The sequence below is a fragment of the Balaenoptera borealis genome (genome assembly GCF_965194805.1).
Source record: "Balaenoptera borealis genome assembly, chromosome: 9".
NCBI lineage: Eukaryota > Metazoa > Chordata > Mammalia > Artiodactyla > Balaenopteridae > Balaenoptera > Balaenoptera borealis.
Genome location: NC_138873.1, coordinates 111,557,605 through 111,577,490, shown reverse-complemented (window position 1 = coordinate 111,577,490; position 19,886 = coordinate 111,557,605). Strand labels below are relative to the sequence as shown.

General features: G+C 43.9%; 1 protein-coding gene and 1 long non-coding RNA gene across 3 annotated transcripts in view; both read left to right on the top strand.

The window, feature by feature from the left end:
* The window catches only part of LOC309634743, a 632,894-nt gene that overhangs the window by 596,063 nt on the left and 16,945 nt on the right, over positions 1-19,886 (top strand). The window lies entirely within an intron of this gene.
* On the top strand, positions 9,280-16,046 carry EEF1A1 (eukaryotic translation elongation factor 1 alpha 1). Of its 2 annotated transcripts, none has more exons than XM_082405093.1 (8): positions 9,280-9,570; positions 13,584-13,761; positions 14,049-14,228; positions 14,351-14,647; positions 14,727-14,877; positions 14,971-15,227; positions 15,313-15,547; positions 15,637-16,046. In XM_082405093.1, exons 2-8 carry the CDS (start codon positions 13,618-13,620, stop codon positions 15,759-15,761), a joined length of 1,389 nt encoding a protein of 462 aa, XP_082261219.1. In that variant the 5' UTR covers positions 9,280-9,570; positions 13,584-13,617; the 3' UTR covers positions 15,762-16,046. The 2 variants fall into 2 exon arrangements, with proteins under 2 accessions (XP_082261219.1, XP_082261218.1); XM_082405092.1 differs by lacking the exon at positions 9,280-9,570 and adding an exon at positions 12,679-12,706.

Here is a 19,886-nt window from a genome sequence, read left to right as displayed (position 1 = left end):
ATCAATTTGGAAAATTATCATCATTTTTTTTTAAACAACATTATCTATTTGACTCTATAAAAGGTTGTCGGTCAGCTCCTTCCCAAAGACCACTGAGCAGAAATGCTTAAAAAGTGGTTTTTTATCTGTTTGCTCACTTGTAAATTGAGGATAATCACGGTACCAACCCTTAGGGTAAGTGTAAGGGTTAAATTAATTAATGTGCATAAAACACTTAGAACAGTTCCAGTATAGGTGTGAGCTCAGTACATGCTATAGTTACTGAATGAGAGGAGGATTCATGGGTGGGTAGAAGAAACAGGGATGGGTCTTTGTTCTCAACAAGCCCCCTCAGCCCTCACCAGTACCTATTCATATCTAAGCCAATCCCAGTTGTGGGTATGATCAAAGCCTCTTTTTAGGCCACGTGAAAATGTCATTCCTTACTTGTTAAGCAGACATCAGGCAAATATGTCCAGGGATGTCCCCTGTCCCCACCAGGGCCTGGGTGAACCCTTTACTCCTAGGCAAACCTAAAAAAAATCAAACAAGAAAACAGTGCAAGTCCAAACTCAAAAAAGGAAAAGACCAGGGCACATTAGGAGGGCTACTGGAAAACACATGAATTTTGGAATGACTTTTAATACCAAAGGAAGGTTTTTGTGATTGATTCTCAAACTGAAGATAGTTAGTGTACATGTGTCAGTAGAAGAAATGCATTTGAGGAAAAGCAGATTGCAGTGCCAGATTCCCTCTCTATCACATTAATTCACTCATTCATTCAACAAATGTTTATTGACCATCTCCTATGTGCCAGGCACCAGATACCCTACTAAGAAAAAGAAAGTCAGATAAGGTCTCTGCTCTCATGGATCATATATTCCAGGAGACGAGACAATGCTGACATAGTAGCCAAGTGAATAAGATAATTACATGTTGTGATAAGCGTTAAGAAGGAAAGAAAGAAGGAGCTATAACGGAAAAGCACGGTGAGAGAGAGGATTCCTCTGAGAACACAGCATATGAAATGAGACTAAAGGGATGAGGTGGAGCCGGCCATATTCCAGTCCTGTGCTTTGCTCATCTTACCAACTCCTATGGCCATTTGTGCCACAGAAAGCTTATGTGAGCAAAACGTTCCTGCACCGATTATTTCATTTTACGACAGTTAATCAAAACAAAATGCATTTTTTCCCTAGTTTTCATAGAATCCTGTCTTCTAATTCTAATTGAGCATTCTGACAGTGAAGGGTCCCAGTTTCCATTCTTTTTTTTTTTTTAGTTTTATTTATTTATTTTTGGTTGTGTTGGGTCTCTGTTGCTGCATGCGGGCTTTCTCTAGCTGTGGCGAGTGGGGGCTACTCTTCGTTACGGCACGTGGGCTTCTCATTGTGGTGGCTTCTCTTGTTGCAGAGCATAGGCTCTAGGTGCGTGGGTTTCAGTAGTTGTGGCGCGTGGACTCAGTAGTTGCGGCACGTGGGCTCTAGAGCGCAGGCTCTGTAGTTGTGGCACACGGGCTTAGTTGCTCCGCGGCATGTGGGATCTTCCTCGAACAGGGCTCGAACCCGTGACCCCTGCATTAGCAGGCGGATTCTTAACCACTGTGCCACCAGGGAAGTCCCCCAGTTTCCATTCTTATAGCAGCAATTTTTTATGTTCTCCCACCTTCCTGTCACATAACGGATGTGCCCACATCTGAAGAGGGTTTCTCTAGGCAAATTTTGCTTCAGGTTAAGAATCTAATAATAGGTCCCTTCTGCCATCTGGCTCTCATTTGCTTCGTTTATTGTTAAAGTTTAGTATCAGAGTAAATGTTTTCGAACATAGGAAGACTTTACTAGAGACCAACTTAATTTTGTAGAAGATGCTACTTTTTTGTCTTTGTTGTTTATTTAGAGACTTATTTAGGGGAGCATTTTTTGCTTCCTTTGGGTTGTTGCAGATTTTTTTTTCCCATTTATTTCCTTAAAATATAATGATAATTATGAATTTGTGGTTAGTACCAACAGAAATGTAAAACTTTAAAAAGTCTTTTCTCATCAGTTAGTCGTTATATGATATTTTTAAGAAGACACATGAATTAACCTTTGTCATCGTTAATGATGATGATGATGGTGGTGATGACTACCATCTACTGGACTTTCACTGTGTGCCAGGCTCTGTGCTAAGCATTTCACGTTACGTTATTTTATTTAATCCATTAAGTATTATACTCCTGTTGCAGGTGAAGGAACTGAAGCTCAATAAATAAAGCTAAGAAACTTGCCTAAGGACACACAGTAAATGTCAGAGGCAAGAATAATTCACCGGGGGCTTCCCTGGTGGCGCAGTGGTTGAGAATCCGCCTGCCAATGCAGGGGACACGGGTTCGAGCCCTGGTCTGGGAAGATCCCACATGCCGCGGAGCAGCTGGGCCCGTGAGCCACAACTACTGAGCCTGCGCGTCTGGAGCCTGTGCTCCGCAACAAGAGAGGCCGCGATAGTGAGAGGCCCGCGCACCGCGATGAAGAGTGGCCCCCGCTTGCCGCAACTAGAGAAAGCCCTCGCACAGAAATGAAGACCCAACACAGCCAAAAATAATAAATTAATTAATTTTTTAAAAAATAGTTTAAAATAAAAGAATAATTCAAGGATATTTGGTTCTAAAACTATGATTTCAACATGCTGATTGGTAACGATATATCATTAAGTAGGGTAATATTAGTAAATGGGATAATGCTTACATTAAACATTGATGAACCTGCTCAGAAAGAAACAATGGAATGACCGGAGTAAAGTACATATTAAGTAATTGTTATAAGGAAATGATAATTCCACCAAACAGTATTTGCCAAGTCCGTTATAATCAGTTAATTATTTTTCTTTGGTCGCGCCACTCGGCTTGTGGGATCTTAGTTCCCCACCAGGGATCGAACCCGCACCCCCTGCAGTGGAAGCGCGGAGGCCTAACCACTGGACCGCCAGGGAAGTCCCCCATTAACATTTATCGTAATTATTGAAATAGTTGGATTTAGGTCTACCATTTTACTATGTGTTTTCTTTGTCCCTTCTGCTTTTTGTTCCTCTTCTTCTTTTGGATTGTTTAGACATTCTTTAGAATTCCATTTCATCTAATGGCCTTTTAGCTATATCTCTTTGCCTTATGTTTTTAGTGTTTGCTCTAAGGTTTACAATATACATCCTTAACTTTTCACAATCTATCAATACTTAGAACTGATATTGGCTTTCTGTACAACATAGAAGCCTTGCAACTCAATTGGCCCATTCACCTTCCACACCTGTCCTTTAAGCTATGATTGTTATACGCATTCACTCCACATATGCTACGGACCCTATAAGACAATGTGACAATTTTTGCTTTAAAAAGTCATAAATTTTAAAGAAATCAGGAGAAAGGTAGGCCTTTTATATTTACCTAGATATTTATCATTTCTAGTTTATTCCATTCTGAAGATTTGAGTTTCAATCTGGTATTGTTTCTCTTCAGCTTGGAGAATAACCCGTCGCATTCCTTACAGGGCAAGTCTGCTGGCAACAAATTCTCTTAGTTTTCTTTTATCCAAAAATGTATCTGTTTTGCTTTCATTTTTTTGTTTTCTCTATTTTTCCTAATTTTATTCAGGTATGATTGTCATATGATAAACTGCATACCTTTAAAGTATACAATCTGATAAGTTTTCACATATGTATACACTCACGAAACTATCTCTACAATCAAAATAATGAACATGGGGCTTCCCTGGTGGCGCAGTGGTTGGGAGTCCGCCTGCCAATGCAGGGGACACGGGTTCGAGCCCTGGTCTGGGAAGATCCCACATGCCGCGGAGCAACTAAGCCCGTGAGCCACAACTACTGAGCCTGCGCGTCTGGAGCCTGTGCTCCGCAACAAGAGAGGCCGCGATGGTGAGAGGCCCGCGCACTGCGATGAAGAGTGGTCCCCGCTTGCCAAAACTGGAGGAAGCCCTCGCACAGAAACGAAGACCCAACACAGCCATAAATAAATAAATAAATAAAATTTAAAAAAAAAATAATGAACATGTTTATCACTTGCAAAACCTTCCTCACACCTCTTTGTAATTCCCTCTTCTCTCTCCTCCCCACCTCCCTCCCTATTCCCTAGCAACCATTAGTGTGTTATCACTACAGATTAATTTTCATTTTCTAGAATTTTATACCAATGAAGAATTATTCAATATGTATTCTTTTTTGTATAGTTTCCTTAATCAGCACAATCATTTTGAATGTCATTCATGTTGTTGAATCTATCAATAGTTTATTCCTTCTTATTGCTGAACAGTTTTCTGTTGTATGGGAATACCATCATCTGTTTATCCAGTCACCTGTTGATGGACATTTGGGTTATTTTCAGTTTTGGGTGATTACAATTAAACCTGCTACGAAAATTTGGCCTCCAGTCTTTGTCTGGATACATGCTTTCATTTCTCTGGAGTAAACACCTAGAAGGAGTCATATGGTAGATATATGTTTAACTTTTTAAGAAACTGCTAAACATTTTCCCTAAAAGATTGTACCATTTTACATTTTCACCAGCTATGTGAGAGTGCCAAAAAATTGGTACTGTCAGTCTTTTTAATTTTAGCCATTTTAGTGGGTGTGTGATAAGAGTTCTCACTGTGATTTTATCACCGTCATTCATGAAGGATATTTTCACAAGATATAGAATTCTGGGTTAACAGGTTTGATTTTTTTTTTTCTCAGCACTTTAAGATGAACAACGTTTCATCTATCTCTTTGCCTCCATGTTTCTCATGATTTGTCCACAGCTGTTTCAATCGTTGCTCCCCTATATGTGCTCCCCTGTTTTTCCCTGAGCACATTCAGTTTTTACCTTTATCTTTGGTTTTCAGCAGTTTGACTATGATGTACCTAAGAGGGGTCTTATTGTCTTGCTTGTGTTTCACTGAACAGATTGACTCTGTCCTTTACCAAATTTGGGAAGTGTTCAGCCATTATTGTTGCATATAATATTAATTAATGTAGACCAAAAAAAAATTTTAAAGTAGGTCTACCTATAGCTTTTACATACTTCCTATAACTAAAAATATTTTTTACAGAAACCTTTTTAGAGTAAATTAGTCAGTGATGGCATAGGGACACAACTCATCCTTTCACTGACTCATTTAATACACAATTATTGAGCAGGTACTGTTTTAGGTGCTGAGGATAGAATAATTTAAAGCACAGACGAGGGCTTCCCTGGTGGCGCAGTGGTTAGGAATCCGCCTGCCAATGCAGGGGACACGGGTTTGATCCCTGGTCCGGGAAGATCCCACGTGCCGCGGAGCAACTAAGCCCTCGCGCCACAACTACTGAAGCCCACACGCCTAGAGCCCGTGCTCCGACACAAGAGAAGCCACCACAGTGAGAAGCCCGCGCACCGCAACTAGAGAAAGCCCACGCGCAGCCACGAAGATCCAACGCAGCCAAAAATTAATTAATTAATTAAAACAAATTCACGGAGAGATTGTTAACAGCTCTATTCACACGATGGCTTTCAGATTCTTTTTCATTTTGAGTGAGTGTGTTCTAAAAAAAACGATGAAATAGCTTACCATAGTGGTTCCCCAGTTATGGAGACCTGGTTTTCCCTCTTCAGCGATGACTTTGTGACATGCTGTTTCCCAAACAATCATTACATGTAAGATTGTTGGGTGTTTTTAAAAAATAAGCCTCTAAAGTTCTTTTTGCAGCCAAGAACAGCTTGCCAGTAGATATATGGAAAGCAGATAGCACTGGAAAAACAGAGGAGATGACATAGCAGCAATTCAAAAGATACTTTTTAAAAAAGATACAGGGCATTTAATCTTAGAAAGTACAAGGATGTGACAGGACTATAGAATTAGGGGTGACTGTTTAAGCTGCCTTTGATTTTTAAAAATCCTAGTTTAAAAAAAAACTGTTTTCTTTGACATTTCTAACTTTACAATATTTAAAACATAGCCTCTTCAAGATTCTGAAAATGGATCTGATAGGGAAATTAATAACCAAATCTAAAATGCAGGGATGTTAAACACAGAGCTCAAAGCAAGGTCACTGTGGCATCTTCTTAGTAAAGAAACTTCATTCTGTGACAAGATTCCAGCTAACGAGGACTCTCAAATAACAAAAAACAGAGTAACAAACAACAGTTCAGATTTGTTGATGCTTGCCAGGTGCCAGGCCTTGGGTTAAGTACTTTACATTGACTGTCTTTAATCTTCACCACAATCCTCCAGGGTAGGGATTATTTATTATCTGCACTTTATAGATGTGAAAACTGAGGCTTAGAAAGGTTAAATCACTTGCCTAACATCCCATCACTAGCTGTGGTGGAGCCAACAGGGATTTGAGTGAAGCCTTTCTGACAGCAGAGCTGCCTCACTTTAAAAGCACCATACAATACACACACCAGGTAAAAACAAAAAGGAAAAAAAAAAAATTCCCTGCCAATTATTGTTCTAACTTGGTGCAAAAAACCACACTCAGCACTTGAGAGATTCTTATCTAATTCTTACAGCAACCTTATGCGGTAGGTACCAGCACCCTCTTTTTATAGAGGAGGGAGCTGAAGCTTAAAGAGGCCAAAAAACTTGCCCCGAGCCACACGTTCAGTAAGTGATAGATGCGAGACTTGGACCCAGGTCCGTTTGTCTCTGAAGCCCCGGTGTTCTTCACAGTTTCTTTGGGGGGGCTCAGTGAATACCCCAGATGGATCTTGCCCTCTGTTCCTCTCTGTGGAGGAGCAAACTCTCCTTCTCACCTTCTTTTCTAGGGCAATCATCGAAAACACCCACCCTCCATGGCCTCCTTCCACTGGCCGACTCCCACAGTTCCTACCCAACCAGGTGAGACCCTCTCTACTCTGAACAGCTTTCTTGTCTGCTGTCCTTATCCACTCCCCCAGTCTGGGTCCCTCCTGACTGCTCAAAAGCACCCTAGGCTTACCTGATTCCAGCACTCATGCCCCCCTGGAGTCATCTGCTTCCTGTTTGCGTTCCTTCTCCCTACCTCTCCAGGGCTCTGCCACATACACCATGCAACAGTGATGGTTTTTCGTCTCCTCAGTGTCTAGCTAAGCATCTGGCGCACAGTAGATGCTCAATGAATATTGTTTGTTTGTTTGTTTGTGGCTGTGCAGACCTTGCGGCATTTAGTTCCCCGATGAGGGATCGAACCTGGGCCACAGCCGTGAAAGCGCCGAGTGCTAAGTACTGGACTGCCAGAGAATTCCCTCAATTAATGTCTGATGGATGGATGAATAAATACTGACCTCTGAGGCCCTATCCAATTAGCATATCATACTGAACGCCATAATTTGAAAGCCCCTGCCATTTATGGAACACACACACACACACACACACACACACACAGTCACACAGTCACATGTATTGGTGAATCTATAGTTCTAATACTTACAAGAAATGGATTAAAGTACTCATTTTTAGGATGAATAATGACAATTGGTAGAGTAAATTTCTCTATGTTTTGAACAGATTTTTCTTGCTTTTTGAAAGAGCTAACAATTATTTTCTAAGTATAAAGAGCACTAACGTTTGTAAAAATGGTCTGCGTCTTCAGGTGCATTATCTCATTTAATCCTATGATCAGTTCTGTAAAATAGGTGTTATTAGATATTTTACAGTAGGATAATGAGCTCAAGGTTTTTCAAGATTTTTTCCAAGATTACGCAGCTAATAAATAAAATTGCTGGGAACAGGCTCCAGCTCTTCTCTTAATCCAGTGTTCTGTCCACGTTATCTATGAAGACATAGAAGTACTAAAAACGAATATTGCCTATAAAACGTGGATTCACAAAAAGTAGTGAGGGAAGATTATTTATCCTTTCTTTCATACCAAATGAGGGAGCATATATCCTGGTAGGCATTGGATTTGGAATCATGAGAGCAGTAGCAGAAGTATCTTTAGTTTCCTTAATTTTCCTGGCATATTTTTTATACTTTCTCTAAACCGCTAAAAAGAGAGTGAAACATTTCACTCTATAACTTCTGTACAATCTTTTACTATGTACCTATTTCAAAATTTTTACAAATAAAAAGATACCAATGAGTTTTTCTCTACTGAATCAAGTTAGCCTCACAAGGCATACCAACTGAGGGAAGGTGGTCTCCAAAAAGCCTGTAGAAATGCGATCATTGCCCGTCGGATCATGTGGGTTTCAACGCTGCTCTACCGGGCCCCAATGTTCTCACAGAAAAGATCTCCAATATGTATCCAGTGAAAAAAAGCAAGGTGTATTTCACCACTTTTGTGGGAAAAAGAGTGAAACTTTAAAAAAGAATTTATGTCGGCATTTGCTTATTACACGTAAACTATCAGTTGCCTACGGGCTCTCCATCTGTAAAATGCGGGTGCCGGGATTACATTAAATATTGCAAATATTAGAACAGTGCCTGGCACACTGAAGTACCATTTTACTTGGATTCTCAATCCAAATAATTCCCTGGCATAATCATATTCTAAAATACCCTTTTAAAAATCATTTTTCAATTGGCAGAGGCAAGATGAAAATGTGGCAAGCCACAGCAAAATGTTAATTACTTAAAGCAGCTCTAAATTAGGCCCAAAACAGAGTGATCAGCCAATGCTGAAAGATGCTCGGTGAATCACAATTACTGCACAGATACCAAAGAACTGTTCACCCTTTTACTGAGTAAATTTATTCGGTTATTACCCAGATCTTTTTTTTTTTTTCTTCCCCTAAAAGGGGTCGCGAAGATGTTTACTACAATGTACTTTAACAGTTTGCTACTCTAGATGGTACAAGCAACTTTAAGGAAAATCTTAAACAAAATACGACCTTAGATTACGATCCCAAAACACATTTACAAGTCTCAACAATGTTACTGTTACCGGTTTAACGTCTAAGTTAGTAAAAAGCACACTGTAACTGCTGTAACGTCATGGGAAAAAAATGCTCTAGGATTACGTTCCAAACATGGGGTCTGGGGAACCTTTTAGAGGCCACGCCACGGTGACGAAAACCATCCCCCACCCCAAGCCACGTGGGGTTTTCGGCCTCCTCTCGGGCGCTTCCTTCCGCAGTCGGAGGACCAAAGAGAGTGACCTCAAGGAGGGGGCGTGGCCGGGGGCGGGGCGACTTCGGTCCCCAGTGAGCTGAGCCCGCCCGCCCGCCGCCGCCGCCGCCGCCGCCGGCCCGGCAGCCCCACAGGTGTCCGAGCGCGCGCGGAGGAAGGACGGCGCGGGCGCGGGGGAAGGACGGCGCGGGCTCGGCCCGCAGTGCCGGCGCCGCCGCTGCCGTCCTTCCTCGCCACGCGGGTGCGCCCCGAGCCGCGCCGGGCTTCCCTGCGACGCGCGTTCCCGCCGCGCTCCCGTCCCACCGAGAGCACAAATGTGAACGCTGCCCGGGGAAACGGCGTGTGGCCACCGGCTGACCCTAACGCACTGTATGGCCCGAGATCCCTCCACTCCCCAAGAGTCTCGGCCGTTATCGCAACACGAGTAAGAGCACCCCGTCAGTGGCGCTCAGGAGGTTACTTACGTACGAATCAAGGAGTGATGTAGAATTTTGCTGTTCCGTAGGTGCTGTTTGGAAAAAGGATTCTCTATAAGGTATTTTAAGTGTATACGCTTATCTGCAGGCAGAGGGCCTTGGGGACAACTTTCAATGAATTGTGTGTATTTTACAGAGATCACTTCTCTCACCTTTTTCTAAACATGGGATGCTTTCCTCTTACCAACATCCGTTTTCATTTTGACTTTTTCTTTCTTAGGTTAGATGTTAACTACAATTCTGGATTTCATGTCGAACTTTGAGATATTCAACTCTTGGTTTCTTTGGGTTTTGCTTCTTTCCCTCCTGTCACTAAATAACTGGTTAAGTTTTCAAAATGTTGCCAGTCCTGTTAGTATTATCTCCAATAATGTACAAACCTAAACCGTTTGAGGTGTATGGAAAGGAAGCATGGTAAAGAAGCATGGAAAATAATAAAACTAGCATGGCACCGTAATCTTAATTTGAAATAACACTGTGCAGTTAACATTACTGTGATATACAGATTTGGCTGATTGTGGGACTCTAGTTCCAAGAGATTAGCCACTAATTAATATTTCCAAGTTAATAAATAAGAGATGAGGTAATTTGCATTGTTCTATTGCTAGTGATTGATTTTCACTGGTACTTCTTACATCTTTATCGTATTACAGACATGGACTAGCATATCAAGATAATCTCATTCCACGTGCGTATGACTGGGTAAGGGCACTAGGAAAATGCATTGTGAAAAAAGAATTTGTGAAAGGAGAAAAGCTAGAAATATAGACCTTATAGAAAAGGCTTGGACTTACCTGGTGGCGCAGTGGTTGAGAATCTGCCAGCCAATGCGGGAGACACGGGTTCGAGCCCCGGTCCGGGAAGATCCTACATGCCGTGAAGCAACTAAGCCCATGCACCACAACTACTGAGCCTGCGCTCTAGAGCCGTGAGCCACAACTACTGAGCCCACGTGCCACAACTACTGAAACCCGTGCTCTGCAACAAGAGAAGCCACCACAAGGAGAAGCCTGCGCTCCGCAACGAAGAGTAGCCCCCGCTCGCTGCAACTAGAGAAAGCCGCGTGCAGCAACGAAGACCCAACACAGCCGAAAATAATTGTTGCTAGAAAAAGATTAGTTATATGTATTTCTAGGGAAACTTTATATGGCCTAGTTTCTTTCATGAAAACTATCTCAAAGTTAAAACAAGGCTACAAACTCCTAATGAAGAAAGAAAAACCTTAATTTTAGACGTTTGTATCTACAAAGGATGGTGAAAGAAGATATAGGAAGGCTATAACAAAAGACTTTTTTTTAGGGCTTCCCTGGTGGTGCAGTGGTTGAGAATCTGCCTGCCAATACAGGAGACACGGGTTCGAGCCCTGGACTGGGAAGATCCCACATGTTGTGGAGCAACTAGGCCCGTGAGCCACAACTACTGAGCCTGCGCGTCTGGAGCCTGTGCTCCGCAACAAGAGAGGCCGCGATAGTGAGAGGCCCGCGCACCGCGATGAAGAGTGGCCCCCGCTTGCCGCAACTAGTGAAAGCCTTCGCACAGAAACGAAGACCCAACACAGCCAAAAATAAATAAATAAATTAAAAAAAAAAGAAGTTAAAAAAAAAAAAAGACTTTCTTTTAAAAAGAAAAAAAGGCATTTGGGCTGTGAGAAGTGACTGAAAGCTAGGACTGGAAGAGCTATATTCTACAATAAAATAGAAAGTAAGTAACACCATACAAATTTGCCTTTAACTGCTTCCCACTGTTTTATATATTAGTTTTCCTCTTCCAGTTTGATTGTGGGTTCCTGTCCAAAAGGCGGTATTTCTTTTGCACAAGCCACAGTTCTTCACTTAGCCCTGGACACATAGTATTCTCAAATGTTTGTTAACAGATTGGCTCAAAAAGTTGCCGTGATGTTCTACACGTGGAAGAAGAGACATAATTATCTAGTCATTAAGCTCATTAAAAGTAAAAGTTCTTCTTCCTTCAGGAGTATTTCTGAGTCTGTCTGCCCTGATTGCCAAAGCGAAAAGGCCTTATCCAGTCTCACCCTAGATTTATGCCTAAAATGCAGTTATAATCAATAGGATGAAGGAAAATGAAGCTATTTATTTGAATGGGGTAGGCCATTTTTGAGAAGCAGTGATTTCACAGCAAGTGTTGGGGATAGTAAACTGGCTGGATAAGCTTGCTGATGCTTGTGGATCTTTGTCTCTACATGAGATCACGTGGAAAGACTGAATTTGAGAAATTCTTTTTAGGTTTTTCATGCTTGCAATCATATGAGTGTACACTGGAAAAAATGTACCAGGAGAGTAGACACACACTCAGGGTCTCGTTAATGTAATAACACTAGAGTTAGAAGTAAAGCAAACTGTAGCACTGAAGTCTAGTCTAAACTGAAAAACTGGACGTCTGGAGTACCACATGGTGTGAATGTGTGATACGAACTTCGAATAAAAGCTTTGGACGGAGAAAGCCAAGAGGCCAGCCCAGGAGCATATTCGGCGGGCTCTTGGCCTCGGAACTGAACCACTCGCGCGATTCCCGGGCCAAAGACGGGCCTTGCACTCCTCTCCAGCCGAAAGGGGCGCGGCGGGCGGGGGCGGGGGCGGGGGAGAAGACAGCCCCGGCAGAGGAAGCGGCTCGAGGGGCTGGCCCCGGGCCTGCGAGACGGCAAGGCTGAGGACGGGAGATGGACCGCGGGTGAAGGAATACTCCAACCTCGGTCCGCCTTTCCAGTTAAACCACGAACGGCACAGGGAAGATTCTGGACGTCCCCGCCGGGCCGCCTCCTCGCCGCTCCACCCCCACCCCAGCTGTGCTGAGAGTAATTCATACAAAAGGCGGACTCGCCTCTGCCCGGGGGAATCCCAGGGACCGTCGATAAACTCCCACGAACCTGGAGCCGACGGAGCGCTCGTCCCCGCCCCCCCTCCCACACGCTCTCGTCATCCTCTGGGTCAAGAGGAGCATGCGCGAGACACCGTGCGCTCGTCAGTGGGCTGAGCGCACATCGCCCACGGTCCCCGAGAAGTGGGGGGAGGGGACGGCGATCGAATGGGTGCCTGGTGGAGGTGGCGCGGGGTAAACTGGGAAAGTGGTGTCGTGTGCTGGCTCCGCCCTTTTCCCGAGGGTGGGGGAGGACCATATATAAGTGCCGTAGTCGCCGTGAACGTTCTTTTTCGCAACGGGTTTGTCGCCAGGACACAGGTGAGTTCCGGGCGTGGCTTCCGTGGGCCTGGCCTCGGCGGGCGGCCGCGGCCTTTGCGTGCCTTTCTGGCCCTCCGGGGCCTTGGGCCCCCTCCCCATGTTGTTGATGCCGAAGTTGGGGTGCGGGTGGGGTTCGAGGCCTTGGCGGTTTCTCGAAACCCCTTGGCCTCGTGCTAGGGTGGAGGCCTGGCAGGGGCGCTTGTGGCGGCTGCGTGGGGATCCCGCCGCGCCTTCTCGGCCTCCTCGTTCGTCCCCGCTATTTACCCCCAACGGCCGCGGGTTTTTTCCGTCCTGTGCGGTCCAGCCGAGGCTGGCCGGGGTCTATGACAGGACGGGCTTTTGGGCGCTCGTCGGTGTCGCGGGGGAGGGGGGGCCGCGAGGCGCGGAGGGCGGCGGGCCCGCCTGGCCGGCGCACATGCCGGCGCAGCCTCGTTGGGGCGAGGCGGGGCCCGCGAGCCGCGGCCGGGCGGCAGGGCGAGCCGAGCGCCGCCCCGCCCGGCACCAGTTGCGTGCGCGGAAAGATGGCCGCTCCCCGGCCCCGCTGCACGGCCTCAAAATGGAGGACGCGGCGGCCCGGGAGGGGAGCGGCGGGTGAGTCACCCACACAAAGGCACCGGGCCGCTGCCTGCCCGGCGCTGCTGCCTGCGACCCCGCGGCGGACGGGCGCTGTCCTGGCGCCTCGGTTCCTCGCGGCTCCGGGGGGACCCTTCGCCGCGATGGGGGAGTGTTCCCGCCACGTTCGATGGTTGGAGGCCAGAGTCGGGTCAGCTTGGCGCCGGCTGTAACGCTCCTTGCAGTGGGGATCGTGGCTTCTTCCCGAGCCTCCGGGACGCTGATCTGAAGGGGTGCCCCCCCCGCCCCCCCCGTCCCAATTTAGGTGTCGTGAAAACCACCGCCAAACCTAAGCAAAAATGGGAAAGGAGAAGACCCACATCAACATCGTTGTGATCGGACACGTAGATTCGGGGAAGTCCACCACTACTGGCCATCTGATCTACAAGTGTGGTGGGATCGACAAGAGAACCATCGAAAAGTTCGAGAAGGAGGCTGCCGAGGTATGTGAAACAACAGGATGGCGTAAGGAGCTGGTCAGCAAGTGCGTTAAGTGGTAGTTTTCCAGGAGCGGGCCCCTGGTCTAGATCCGACTTGCACTAGTTAAGGTACGTTGCGGAGTTTGCCGTCAAGTCATGGAACGCGAACTTGCAAGAAAAAGGCGAACGCGCCCGAGTTTAGCGGTATCGAGTGGAGTGCAGCATTTCTTCCGAATGAGTGGGGGGAAGGGATTTCTTGCTGGGGTTTGGTTGTGTTTTAGTTACCGAGTAACCATTCTTAATCCTTTCAGATGGGGAAGGGCTCCTTCAAGTATGCCTGGGTCTTGGACAAACTGAAAGCTGAGCGTGAGCGTGGTATCACCATTGATATCTCCCTATGGAAATTCGAGACCAGCAAGTACTATGTGACCATCATTGATGCCCCAGGACACAGAGACTTCATCAAAAACATGATTACAGGCACATCCCAGGTTTGTAGGATTAAAAACTCCTGAAAATAACTCTGGGCCTGTCTTCTGCATTGGCAAAGCCGTGAGTTTCTCCTTTTGAAGAGCTTTTGTTTAACAGGATGTGGCCTTGTTTTCTTTCAAAGGCTGACTGTGCTGTCCTGATTGTTGCTGCTGGTGTTGGTGAATTTGAAGCAGGTATTTCCAAGAATGGGCAGACCCGTGAGCATGCCCTTCTGGCCTACACTCTGGGTGTGAAACAGCTAATTGTTGGAGTTAACAAAATGGATTCCACCGAGCCACCTTACAGCCAGAAGAGATACGAGGAAATTGTAAAGGAAGTCAGCACCTACATTAAGAAGATTGGCTACAACCCCGACACAGTAGCATTTGTGCCAATTTCTGGCTGGAATGGTGACAACATGCTGGAGCCAAGTGCTAACGTAAGTGATTTTCAGGAGTTTTAGGATTGTCCCGGAAGGGGGTACGTTTGATGGTAACATTGACAGTCTTGTGTTTTAGATGCCGTGGTTCAAGGGATGGAAAGTCACCCGTAAAGATGGCAATGCCAGTGGGACCACACTGCTTGAAGCTCTGGATTGCATCCTGCCACCAACTCGCCCAACTGACAAGCCCTTGCGTTTGCCCCTCCAGGACGTCTACAAAATTGGTGGTAAGTTGAACGTTACGATCAGAACTTGTCTGGGTTGTTATGACGTCTTGTCCCTTCATACAAGGTATTTATTGTGTGCTGTAAACATTTTAGGTATTGGCACTGTCCCTGTGGGTCGAGTGGAGACTGGTGTTCTCAAACCTGGCATGGTGGTCACCTTTGCTCCAGTCAACGTGACAACTGAAGTGAAGTCTGTTGAAATGCACCATGAAGCTTTGAGTGAAGCCCTTCCTGGGGACAACGTGGGCTTCAATGTCAAGAACGTGTCTGTCAAAGATGTTCGTCGTGGCAATGTGGCTGGTGACAGCAAAAATGACCCACCGATGGAAGCAGCTGGCTTCACAGCTCAGGTAACACTGAAGTGACCGGTTTTTATTCACTGCTGTAAGTCTTTAAGTGTTTTTGAGACTCACTAAATGCAAGTCTTCTCTCCAGGTGATTATCTTGAACCATCCAGGCCAAATCAGTGCCGGCTATGCACCTGTGCTGGATTGTCACACAGCTCACATTGCCTGCAAGTTTGCTGAGCTGAAGGAGAAGATTGATCGTCGTTCTGGGAAAAAGCTGGAAGATGGCCCCAAATTCTTGAAATCTGGTGATGCTGCCATCGTTGATATGGTTCCTGGCAAACCCATGTGTGTTGAGAGCTTCTCGGACTATCCTCCTCTGGGTAAGGATGCTTTTTTGGTGTAATTAAAAACTTTTCTAAAGGTTTGGGGGAAAAAAAAGTGTTTCTAATGGTAATATTTGTTTTGATAGGCCGCTTTGCTGTTCGTGACATGAGACAGACGGTTGCTGTGGGTGTCATCAAAGCAGTGGACAAGAAGGCAGCTGGAGCTGGCAAGGTCACCAAGTCTGCCCAGAAAGCTCAGAGGGCTAAATGAATATTATCCCCAGTACCTGCCACCCCAGTCTTAACCAGTGGTGGAAGAACGGTCTCAGAACTGTTTGTCTCAATTGGCCATTTAAGTTTAATAGCAAAAGACTGGTTAATGATAACAATGCATCGTAAAACCTTCAGAAGGAAAGGAGAACGTGTTGTGGACCATTTGTTTTGTGTGTGGCAGTTTTAAGTTATTAGTTTTTAAAATCAGTACTTTTTAATGGAAACAACTTGACCAAAAATCTGTCACAGAATTTGAGACCCATTAAAAAAAGTTTAATGAGAAGCCTGTGTTTTCTTTTGGTCAACACTGTAACTTCCTGTAGTACCAACTACTTAGGTAAGAGTTGCCCATAATCTATTTCTGGTATTAAGTCTGCTGAAACAAAAGAATTTTGTATTTCTGGGTTGGAGCTTCAGGTTTCTTACCCTTTTGTAAGGAGAATTCACCTGTTTAAGTACATCATAGAAAGGCGTTGGTACAACACTTCACAGGTTAGGACAGATAAGCAAAGTAACTTATGTAAGCTAGTTTGTAAGAAGGTCAAATTCTATAATATGAAAGCTCATGTTGCATATAAAATTTTGTATGGTTACATAAGTATTGAGTAAATGAGTTACATCAAACTTCAGTTTCCCAGTTACGGGAAAGTGCATTCACATTTACAATATGCAAGTAATTAACTTAAAATGTGAAGCCTAAATAGTATTGAGCATTGCCCTGCTAGAGTTATTGTATCCAGATTCTAGGAAAAATAAAAGATGCTGGAAGCTAAGTGTGTTTCCTGTCACTTAAATAGAAATTCACTTTCTATAGGAATTTTAATCTAATGAGCAAGGTTGGGTGAAGAGAAGAACAGAACATTGCCACACTGGAGATTAAAACAGTTTAAAGAGGTATGGTGATAAATACTAAGGTCGATTTGGGACTGAGTGTAGGAGAAGCTTAAATTCTAGTTTGAAAATGTTTAACAAAGTTAAGTGCCATTTTAATAAATACCTACTGGAAAGGAACATTGGAAGATTTTAATTTGAAAGTTGCTGAAATTTGACATTTGGGCAGGGTAAAAATAGCTCTTAACTATAATAATGGATAATTTGGTAACCTGTAAATTGCAAGGGACTGGTCACAAAGGGGAAAAACTAGGTGGTCGCAGTTAATAGTAATTGATCTAGGGTATAACTGACATCCGTCTAAATACCTGGTTTTGATATTTGGTGAATCTAAACACTTGTGCATTTGAGGAAACAGTCTAATTCTGTATTTGATACCTTGGATTTTAGGATATGAAGGAGAAACTAAGGTAGCTGGAACTGGTGAAATCACGAGATACATATCCTATAGGCTTTTTTTGCTAATAGAAAGCATCCTGTAAGGTGTACACAGGTGAATTAACTGCAACTGGAGCATTTTTTTTTCTCCTTTTTGAATTTTCCTGGGTAAAATGCCTTCTCACTTACACATGAGGCCATTGGTAAGGGCTCTAAAATTAAATGATTAAAAGATTTTGTCCCCAGCTTGCCCCTTAATGTTTTGACAAGTAATGGTGTTTACTATGACGATTAGAGACAATAGGATTTTTAAGCGTTGCTGGGTAGTGTAAATGGTAGCTGATACACACAAATCTAACAGCTGTAGGATTTATCAAGGGATTTGTGACTTCCCCACAATGAAGGTTTCACTGCAGAAAACGGAAGCGTAGGAAGGGGAGAAAAGGCAGTTTGCGTACTCCATGGATTCTAGTCTGTACCTAATTTCTTTGAGCACCACCTGCTGGTGGTCACTACGGATGAGTTTGAAACACGGATTTCTAGGTTCTGGATAAAGGAGTGTTGTGCTCACTTGAGTTTTTTCCACTAATTGCCTTTCTATGTATATGAGCTGATTGCCCAGCAGATTTATAAAACAAGCTGGTGCTTGACCTTAAACCACATTTCATTTTTTTAAATATTTGGCTGCTCTGGGTCTTAGCTGGGGCATGCAGGATCTTCAGTTGCTGCATGTGGGATCTCTGGTTGTGGCACGTGTGCCCCCTACACTGGGAGCGCAGAGTCTCAACCACTGGACCACCAGAGAAGTCCCTCAACCACATTCTACATTGGCCAGCTGTTGAAATAGCAGTGTAAGGACTCTCAAATGGAATCTCGTTGAAATTTGTTGCCAGGAATTCTGGTGTGATTTCAGAATAGGAAGAGAGAGAAAGGCATTTCGGTTCAGGAGTTTTAACAGATTGCCAGTAATGTGTATCTCATTTTTAAAAAAGTATTGTGATTACTCACCCTTTATTCCCAAAATAGGCAGTCTAGAATAAGTGAGTTTTGGCTAGGTCAGAACTCAATACTTTTATGCTTATAATTCTCCTACAGTTAATTCAGTTATTGATAATTTATCTCACGAATCTCAGATGCATCAAGAGCTCAGCTATCTGGATGACACAATTTACTCTGAACTAATTAATCTTTCAGTGTGGTAATTTAAAAATGTTTTAACTGGAGACTGATGTTTAAATATTCCCCCATGGCCCTCAAAACAACTGAAATCACCTTAGTTTTACCTTAGTTTTTTGAGTATTTGTTTTAAATGTGCTTTTTTAGGCAAAAGTGTAAATTGACTACACCTTACAAATCTTGTTGGAAAGTGTTAATAATAAATTGCCACACTAGGAGGCTGACTTTGAGGTCTGATGTTAGATGCAATTTTGGAAGATGCAGTTTTTTCAAGAACAAGAGCAGTTCATCTGGTTATTTGAGTTCTGTCTGATCTGCCCAACAAAGGCTGACTGCCTAAGTGGTGAAGAGCTCTTGATTTTCATTAATTTGCAGAATGCGGTGTAAAAATCTTGAATGTTAACCAGGACAGGACTGTGGGTTTTATTTTTATTAAAATGTATTTACCTTGGTTAACTTTTCCACTGAGTTGAGTACTGAGCTCAAAAAGAAGCTGTTCCTGGCTGTATAGTCACAATTCCTGAAATGGGCAACTCTAGAAAAGGGGTGACAACTGATATCTTGTGTGTCAAGATGCCCTTTCATGTTATCCATTGACTGTAGATGTTTGTCGTCGTGAAATGCTGCAGAAGTAAGTACAGTAAGTTGAGAATTAAAGTTACAGAGTTAGGACCTGTGTCTTGAAGGGAGTGAACAGCGTGAGTGCTCAATCCTGTGACTGGGGGAGGAGAGCATGCGCCTTCACGAGACAAGAGGGAGGAGTAAGATGTATTTTCCTTTTTTTTTTTTAACCTTCCTGAAATTTTCTTTTCCTCATCTGGTTTTGCATTTCGTGGCTTGTGTTCTTTCTTCACTTCTAAACCCATAGGTTCTCTCACCCAGGTGGCGTCAGAGTCCTCTGTTATTTGCCAGCCTCTGGGAACTTCCATGACTAGTTAAAACTACAATTGAAGTTTTACATTGCTTGCTCAGTTGATAGTGATTTAGAAAAAAGAAAACTTTCTTTGTTAGGAAATGGCCACATGGCTCCTGAAAGGTCACTGACCTCTGATGCAGTGGAAACCTTGGAAAGGTCATGTGGCTTTGTTCTTTTCTAAATAGAAGGTTATGCTGTAGTCCTGCAGTCCTCAGAAATGAGTGAAATAAGTAGTGACATTGTCATTTACCTTGGACAGCCCTCAAGCAGGCCCGTGGATCTCTTAAGCGTTCAGAGCTCAGTTTGTGGTCTCCGTGGGAAAGACACCATGACAACAAAGATACTGTTAAATTAATGTTACAATAATTACAAGTAAGCAAAAGTATTAGAAAACTGTTAATGTTACAATAATTACAAGTAAGCAAAGAGTATTAGAAAACTTAGTAAGCAAGAGATTTAGAAGTTTTCCCCATTTTTTTATTGAGGTAACACTAAAATTCACTCTTTTAAAGTGTAGTTCTACAAGTTTTGATACAGTTCACAATCAAGGTATAGAGTACTTCCATCACCCCTCCCCCTCCCCCAAATTCCCCTGTGCCCCGTTGTAGTCGGCCCCTCTCCTCTACCTCCAACCCTTGGTAACCACTGACCTATATATTCTGTGCCTATAATTTTGTTTTGCAGCAATGTCACATACCTGGATTCATACAGTATGTAGCCTTTTGAGTCTGGTTTTCATTTAGCATGATGCATTTGAGATTC

Bases quoted from the DNA above. Each gene is read 5' to 3' on its own strand.
- EEF1A1 (XM_082405093.1), top strand. From the start codon at position 13,618: ATGGGAAAGGAGAAGACCCACATCAACATCGTTGTGATCGGACACGTA. The intron at 13,762-14,048 runs GTATGTGAAACA...TAATCCTTTCAG, and splicing joins TCGAGAAGGAGGCTGCCGAG to ATGGGGAAGGGCTCCTTCAA. The intron at 14,878-14,970 runs GTAAGTTGAACG...TAAACATTTTAG, and splicing joins GGACGTCTACAAAATTGGTG to GTATTGGCACTGTCCCTGTG.